This window comes from Sarcophilus harrisii, chromosome 3 (assembly GCF_902635505.1).
Source record: "Sarcophilus harrisii chromosome 3, mSarHar1.11, whole genome shotgun sequence".
Lineage (NCBI taxonomy): Eukaryota > Metazoa > Chordata > Mammalia > Dasyuromorphia > Dasyuridae > Sarcophilus > Sarcophilus harrisii.
Genome location: NC_045428.1, coordinates 319,406,460 through 319,414,917, shown reverse-complemented (window position 1 = coordinate 319,414,917; position 8,458 = coordinate 319,406,460). Strand labels below are relative to the sequence as shown.

The following is an 8,458-nucleotide window of genomic DNA, read 5'->3' as shown; positions in this document are numbered from 1 at the left end:
CCTAAGCCTTACCTCAATTGCATTTCCAAGTGTTGCTATAGATTGTTTTTCTGAACTAACAGTCACAACCTGGTTATAGATCTCTTATGACTCACAACTCACACACACACACACAATCCTTATTAAAAAAAAATTGAGGCTATGGCATCCCTACTTAAATTTGGCTTCTTAGAATGAATATAAATTTCAATTGGGGACTATTTTCTCATTAGGTGAAACCATAAAGAAAAATAATTTCTCTTGACCTTAGCTTTGTATGTAGGCATAGTCACTTTGTAAAAGAACATAGTCTTGTGTTTAGGGTACAGAAGGGGCTACAGAAGCCAAATATTGGAAACTGAATTCTTTTCAATTAGTTGCCCAATTACTTGGAACCTGGGGGTATCACTCTCTGTTAACCCCTCTGTAAAATAAATGTCAAGCTCTTGATGATGTTGAAATGAAGTTTCTAATAGAAGAAAATGCTATTCTCTCCAGAAGAGTCTTTTTCTGATAATAAGAGATTAATGCTCTTTACCAAAAAGTCTTTCTTTTAGCTTTATTTTCCTACCTGAGGCACAAGTGATAAATCCAGAATACTTGCATGGGATCTTCCAGCAATAATATACTATAAAAAGATACAAGATGCTCATGTACAAAAACCTCACTGAGTCCTTTATTAATGTTTGGAGATGTATGGAGTACATACAATTAACAGCATCACACCAGCTACAGGAAGTACTGTGTCGAGGATGTACTTCAAAACAAGGATCCCAGAGCACCAATGGTGTTGCCTGCCCTGAACCACCACAAAAAAACCAACTTGGACACACACAGGACAAACAATACCACAAAATCACTTTGAAATGGTTCTTTTAAAAAATAACAAGAGCTAGAAGTTCAAAACCACTTAAAATCTGAAATGTGGCAGCTCCCCCAGTGGCATGGCACTGGTTATAAAAGGCTAGTTCAGACATGGAAGGTCAGAAACAAGAACTGACTGGGATGACTGGAAGAGGTTTCGTGTTCATTGTGGAGACAGATATACCAGATGGTCCAAGTGGATATTTTCAGTCCAGGATCTGTACATTTCCTGTAGAAATCCACCAGGTATTTACCTGGTTTGTAAAACCAGAGTTTGTAAAATGGAAGGCTGAGAAATGCCTGCCACCCAGTTGTGTCACTAATTCCAATTAGTAAGCATTGACACATCAGAGGGCTATAAACAAATATGATCACAAAGCAAGTTTAAAAGGGCCAAAGCTGAAATTAAGTTTTTGGTTCATTATGCCAGGTTGACAATGATCCTTTTTAGTCACTGAGTGCTGTGGGTCCCTCTGCTGTCTTCTGTGTACTCTGGATATCTTCCTTTATTTTAATTTTTCACTTTGAAAAAAACAAAACAAAACAAAAAATCAAAACCCCCAACACCATTCTCCACAGAGTCCTGATTCCCCTTAGTCTAGACTTTTTCCTTCCTCTTTAATTTCGACACTTTCTTGACAGTTCCGTTCTTGTTTAGAAGCTTCAGGACTCGCTCCTTGTGATCTAAAACCTTGAGCATGGAGTCTCTGGCTTCACTGATTTGATCCATCACAAGTTTACATCTCTGCATATTTCCCTACAAAAGAAAAGAGGGCCATTCAGTTATCATGAAAAACTGTTCTAAAATTAAAAAATATATATTTCTGAGCACACTTTTTAGCAAAGTAGACTTTATGTAAAAAAAATCTTAGTTTGTTGGTAACATAAGATTGACAATGGATTTTTTTCCCCCCTAAAATTACCAAAGGATTAGCTAAGACTTCCTGGAAAAGAACTCAATAAGGTGATATAGATACTTAAAAGATGAAGTTCATACCTGTATCAGTTCATTTATTCGGTGTAGATCATCATCAGTTGCTGCCTTTTTCTTGGGGATAATACCTTCTTGTAAGGTGGTAAGTCGTTCATATACATCATGCTCCAGATTTGTCTGAAACAAATTAAGAGTAAAGACAACTATAATCCGATATGATCCTTTGGACTTTATTTTAAGTAAGAGAGGCAGCATGGTATGGTGGAAGAGAGCTAGCCTCAGTCTCAAAAGTCCTGGTTTCAAATTTTGCTACTAATGTTTAAAGGCTGTGTGACCCTAGGTAAGTCTTTTCATTTCTTGGTATTCTAGGCAACTCCTCCCCAATCCAATGCCTCTCAAAAAACCCAAACCAAAAACTAACTGTGCCACAATACTATCTAATCCTTTAGACCAGCTTTGCAAATAAGTTTCAGCACTATTCAGGCAATCATTTCTTCTGCTAGTCTGCCAGCCCTTCCAGGATATAACTAAATCATCAGACTAACATAATTTTTTGCTCTTGGTAAGGACGTCTTTCACACATTGGCCCATATTCCTATTTCTTCGTGCTAAAAGTCAAACTCTTCTGCATAAGAAACTGCATGACTGGTGACTGCTTTGCTCTTTTTTAATGCTTCTAAATAGATTGGTCTAAAGAAATCTCTCCAGATAACTGCTGCTCTAAAAAGACAGAGAAATTTAATCCAATTGTTCCAAATATTTTGGACTTTTGTATCGAGCAGAAGCTCCTTTCTGATCCTGGGATAAATATAATGCATATAACCATTTTGACAATGAGCTAATAACTCAAATGCTAAAATATTAAAAGTTCTTCAAAACAAAATGTTTTTCTTCTAGATGGTTAACTGGCTGCAATTTTCCTTTCTCTTTGGTTTAGTCAATCAAGCAGCTGAAACCCTTCACTTACCAACTGTAGTAACTGGGCAGCGCAGAGATGAACTTTCCAACCCTGGGCACGGCAAGATACTCCTTTCTGATTGGCTATTTCTTGCAGCATGGCTTTCTTCTCCTCTGGAATCATATGATAAACTTGAGTCAATTCATTTCAATAATAAAAACTAAAACCACCAATGCCTTTAAAGTTGTTCCTTTCCTGCCATTTTGTTCAAATATCCATAAAAATGGAACAAAAAACCCTTTTCTCATTTAAGGAACTAAGAATATTTTTTAAAATAGAAAAAAAATTAGCTATTTTATAACACTCAATGACCTTTTAAAACTTGTAGATTTCTAGGTGGTTTTTTTTTTATTATTTACTATGAACCTAAACAAATATTAACAAGAATACTTCCATATTCAAATAGGAAAAAAAAAATCAAACATGAAACTCAATCTTTATTTGTTACAAATACCTTTAAAAGAAGCATATATTAAATTTAAAAAGGTATTACTAAAATTGGCCTGCCAGTGTGAATCCTCTTCTGATTTTCTGTGATTTTTAAAAATGAAAGTATAGATGTCCTTTTTTTTTTCATTTCTATGATAAAACTCTCCATTACTTTCTCCCTCTTTCCTTAGCCTATAAAAGTCCTCCCTTGTAACAAATAGTCAAGCAAAACATTCATACCTTGGTCTATCTGAACAAAAAAATGCCTCTCTGCTAGAAGGTAGAAAGCTAATTTATTATCAGTTTTTTGATATCATTATCTTGAATTGATCAATGTTATACTTAAGGTTTTCAGAGTTGTTTTGCTTTACAACCCTGAAATCACTGTATAAATTGTTCTCTTGGTTCTACTCATTTCACTCTGTCATTTCATACAAGTTTTTTCAGGTTGCTGTAAATCTGTCTCTTTGATAAATTTTTTGTAGCACACTAGTATGCCATTTCATTCCTCTACACCTGAGGCATCAAACTCCCACAGGCAAGTGGCTTAAACCAGATGGAAATGTAATTGGGAAATATTTAACAAAATAACTAAAAATATAATAAAAACATAATCTGTGGTTTTCTAACTCAATATGCTGCTGGCAAGGATCCTTTTTCTATTTCAGTTTGACACCACTGTTCTATAATAATTTGTTCTGTTCATCCCTAGTCAATGAGTACCACATTTTATCCAGTTTTGTGCCATTAAAAAAAGTACTGCCTTTTTTTTGTTTTATTTTTTAAATACAGAGATCCTTTCCCTCTGTCTTTGACCTCTTTGGGATGTCGGTTAATGCTACTTCTGGGTTAAGTGACTTTTTTGGGTATAGCTTCATGTTGCTTTCCAGAATTGTTGGACTAATTTGTAGCTCCAAATGCTCCTTAAAATAAGTGTCTTAAATGAGATATTTATAAATTGCTTAGCACTGTACCAGGAACAAAGTAGACACTATATAAATGCTTATTCTGTCCCTCTCCCGCTTTTGTTATCTTTAGGTGTGTAGTAAAGATATCAGGGCTGTTTTAATTTGCATTTCTCTTACTGAATAAATGAAAAAGCATTAAGTTAGTTATTACTACATGCAAAATATTTTGCTAAGCTCCAGAAGTAGAAAGAAAATAGAACCTGTTCCCTGGGGTGGGGCTTATTTTCTAATGGGGGAAAGTTGGGATGAGGATAATAGGTACAGGTGGTTTTACCTGCAAATCAAAGGCTTCAAGAGCACTGTTAATGACCTGGAGGCTTCATAAGATTGTAGATAGCTTTCCTTTCTTCTTTTGATAATTATCTGTTCGTTTTCTATGATCATTTATCTAATGGGAAGTAGCTCTAGTTCTTATATATTTGTATCAATTCCTCATGTATCTTAGTTATCAATATTTATCAGAAAAATCTGTTACAAAAGATATTTTCTTTAATTAACAGTTTCACTTCCAATTTTAAGTAAATTGCTTTTGTTTGTACAAAAACTTGTCTTACATAATGAACATTGTCCATGTTATCTTCTGTGATCCTTTCTTATCCATTATTTGGTCAGGAATTTTTTCTGATCCATAGTTGTGAAAGCTATCTCCTTCTTTCCTTAGATTTGTTTATGATGTAGGTTTTATATCTAAGTCCCTTATCTAATTTTGGCTTGAGGTACATGATATGAAATGTTAGTCTAAGACTAATTTCTCCTCAACTGCTTTTCAATCTTCCTAGGGGTTTTGTTTTATTTTTAAACTTAATATCAAGCCTTTATTGCAGCTGTTGTTGTCAATGGATTCACTGACTACTATAATTGCTTCTAGTTCTCATGCATCTGGTGTGTGGGAATAATCATCCTCAGAATGCTCCTTTATAGGTTAAGTTCAGTCTTCCCTGATCCCCTTCAACATTGCTGCTGTTTGCTTATCAGAGTACATCTTGTACACCCCCAGCAGAAAGTAGGCTCCTTAAGGACATGGACTATTTAGCTATTTTCTTTGTTGTTGTCCCCATCAAGCTCCATATGTAGTAGATGCTTAATAAATCTTTGTAGAACCAAATTAAATATAAGATCATCTCTAAAATATTTAGACTATCTTAAAATAAACGACATTTTGTTGTAAAGACTGAGAAACATAAGCAAATAAAAGTTAAACCATGAGTATCCAGATTAAAGCCTAAAGATTCCTGACATCCCATATCCCCACAATCCCACTGTCTTTTTCAAGAAAGAGTGCCAATCAGGGGCAGGTAGGTGGTGCAGTGGACAGAGCACCAGTCCTGAAGTCAGGAGGACCTGAGTTCAAATCTGGTCTCAGACATTTAACAGTCTTTCTAATGGTGTGATTCTGGGCAAGTCACTTAACCCCAACTGCCTCAGCCAAAAAAAAAAAAAAAACAAAACAGTCCCAATCAGTAAAATTAGGAAAAATTTCTTAAAAAGGGCAGCTAGGTGCCACAGTAAATTGAATGCCAAGCCTGGAGAGTTAGGAAGACTTGGGTTCAAATCTGGCCTCAGATACTAATCTTTTGACCCTGGGCAAGTCACTTAACCCCATTTGACTTGGTTTCCTCATCTGTAAAATGAGCTGGAAAAGGAAATGGCAAACTACTTACTTTTTTGTCAAGGAAACCCCAAATTGGAATCATTGTAGAGAATCAGGCATGATTAAAATGACTAACAATAAGTAATTCAGAACTCTACAATTAAATATCTTGAGTTTGTTTGGATTCTGAACAGAGTGGAATGCCCAGCTTATCTTAGAAATAGCAATTTTCCTGACTCCCCTCAAGGACTTTATTAACAATCCCACTTCTAACCCACCAGTGTACTTGAATGATCTCTTAGACTACTAGATTACAGGCTGAAAGAGAAAATCCATGAAAGAAGAACTTTTATGCATTTTCGGTGCTCAATAATTTGATGAGATTTCTCCTGGCAAGTCTTACATGTAGCTAGGAACAACTGCAGTCTACTTAAATGCTTACAAATACTTCGGAGCTGAAACAAATCTTCACATCCTTATCTGGAGACTTGGAAACAGAATGCTTTTTTCTCCCTTAAACTGAATATTTTAGTTTGAAATAAATAGCTATTTTCTCCTTTAAACTGAATATCCTAATTTGAAATAAATAGCATCTAAAAAGACTTTTATATTATTCAGTAGTGAGGAAAATGAAGAACATATTGCTCATTATGGGGAAAAATTATTAATTTTACTGATTCACTTAGGTTTACCACTGAAGATTTCTAAAAGCTCTCAAAAGATACTTGTAATTTATATATATATTTAAAAGCCATTCTCCTCACTGGGTATAAACAAGTAGTTTTGAAAAAATTGCAAACTATCAACAAACCTACAAAAGAAATGTCTGAAATCAGGAATAAGAGAATAGGTAAAAATAGCTGACACCTATTAAAATGGCAAAAATGATTTAAAAACAGGAAAAGGTAGATATTAGATCTGCAGTTTCATTAGTAAAGATGGTTTCCAGTGACCTTCTTATTAACATTATACAATGACTACCAGAATGTTAAGGGAAATCCTGGAAGACTTCAGTGAAAATAAGTCAACTCCAAGGTTAGAACATAAAGCACATCTCCTTTTCCTTCTGAACCAGAAAGTAGTGGATATACTGGCCAATATATTGGCCTTGTCTGGTAAGATAAGCCTCATTACCTAATCTTACCAGACAAGACCAGTATATTGATTTATTTTCTTAACTGTACTTCTTTATTTCAAAAGACAGTTCTAGGGAGTGGGAAGAGGATTCACTGATAAGTAATAGCAGTTTTTTTTTTAAACAGCAATAAAATATTTTTTAAGAAGCAACTCATGGCTTAAGCCAGAAGTTCTGTTTTCCACAAGACCATTCTGCTACTTCCAATTTGGCTTTGGTGCTCATTATCAGACTTTTGTATTCAAAAAGATTCAAATGTTAATTTTCTTACCCTTGACTCGGACATCGCTGTACCTCTGGAAATGATGATAAGCAGCTTTCCAGGGGTTCCGATAATGCCGAAGCAAGGTAATGGGAGGTCTTGGACGTACGGGGACATACCTTACACCTTCTTCATCTATTAAAAGTAGAGAGAAAAAGTAGTCAATGAGAGATACATCTGATTTTCCTACCCAATTTCATCTATCTCCAGCTTTACAATTGAAAATCTTAACTGTAGCTGACTGACTTGAGAAAAGCAGGGAAAAAAAATAATGCTTCCATAGTGATCTACTGCCAAAAGCCAACATTACCTATATATTCCTTGGGAGGAGACTTGCGCTTCTCAGCCTTTACCAGCAAACTCTTAGGAGTAGACTTTTCATCATCAGTACTATTTGTCTCCATCATGTCACCTTCTTCTGTTGAAATCACATGCTGTTGCTTCCGTGGTTTTTTCCTTGGAGAGGCACCAGGTGGCAAGTCACTTGGAGGCATTGACAGGTTGTTAGCCAGTAGCGCAAGAGATGGGGAGACAGTGTTGGTTGTTAATGGAGGAACTGCTAAGAGAAGAGAGGAAACAAAAAGTCTATGAAAACACAATTGCAATAAGAGACTGTGTTTGATTTCTGATAGAGTAAATGGACTTCTCTCAGTTAATGTGACTTAAGTAACAAGGTCCCCAAGTTCATATAGTGATTATGTTAGAGGACTGAACATATATAAAAGATCAAGCACTTATTCCATAAAACCTCACTGCCTTATTCCCATCTCATTAGGCAGTAACATTAGACAATTAAAAAATTGTTACGTGATTTGCCTACTGCCTAATAAGTAAGTCAGAAGTACAGTGAAGAAAAAGTGAAGTTGTAACCCTCCAGTCACTTGGGTCACCAAAAACTATTCTGTACTTCCTGGAAAATGACACTAGTGAAAAAGAGAGGAAATGATGCAATTGGAAGGAGAATGGGAAAAACAAAACATTTAGGCAAACACAAGAAAAACTGATCTGAATCCTTTCTTTAGGAACATTATGAAAATTCTTAACTAGCCTCTTCAAATTAAATGGGGCATGCTGTCAGTACACATGTCCCTCGTTATCTTCATTTGCTTGATAGATACTGAAGAAAAATACATTGTATGAGCTATTGGTAGCAGTGCCTAGTAGAAAATAGAAAAATAAAAAGTTGTTTGCACCGATTTTCCTTACTAATGAACGATTTCTCTCACCTTGAATCAAGGCCTCCAGTTTTAGTTTTCAAAAGGAAATTTATCTCTTTACACTGACTAAAAACCAGAGTCCTAGAAAGCAGAGGCTAAAAATGCTTTGACAGGAACGAAC

At 35.3% G+C, this 8,458-nt stretch overlaps 1 protein-coding gene across 5 annotated transcripts in view; it reads right to left on the bottom strand.

Annotated features, from left to right (window-relative positions):
- Positions 1 to 628: 628 nt before the first annotated feature.
- Positions 629 to 8,458, bottom strand: part of SAP130 (Sin3A associated protein 130) — a 51,341-nt gene continuing 43,511 nt past the window's right edge. For 4 of the 5 annotated variants that reach the window (XM_031959853.1, XM_031959855.1, XM_031959854.1 and 1 more), the window contains exons 17-21: positions 7,431 to 7,679; positions 7,130 to 7,255; positions 2,745 to 2,848; positions 1,841 to 1,954; positions 629 to 1,600 (exon numbers count right to left, since the gene is read on the bottom strand). In XM_031959853.1, the coding sequence (XP_031815713.1) occupies positions 1,442 to 1,600; positions 1,841 to 1,954; positions 2,745 to 2,848; positions 7,130 to 7,255; positions 7,431 to 7,679 (752 nt within the window). In that variant the 3' untranslated portion in view covers positions 629 to 1,441. The remainder of the gene's footprint in view (positions 1,601 to 1,840; positions 1,955 to 2,744; positions 2,849 to 7,129; positions 7,256 to 7,430; positions 7,680 to 8,458) is intronic. The other variant, XM_031959856.1, reaches the window with a different exon arrangement.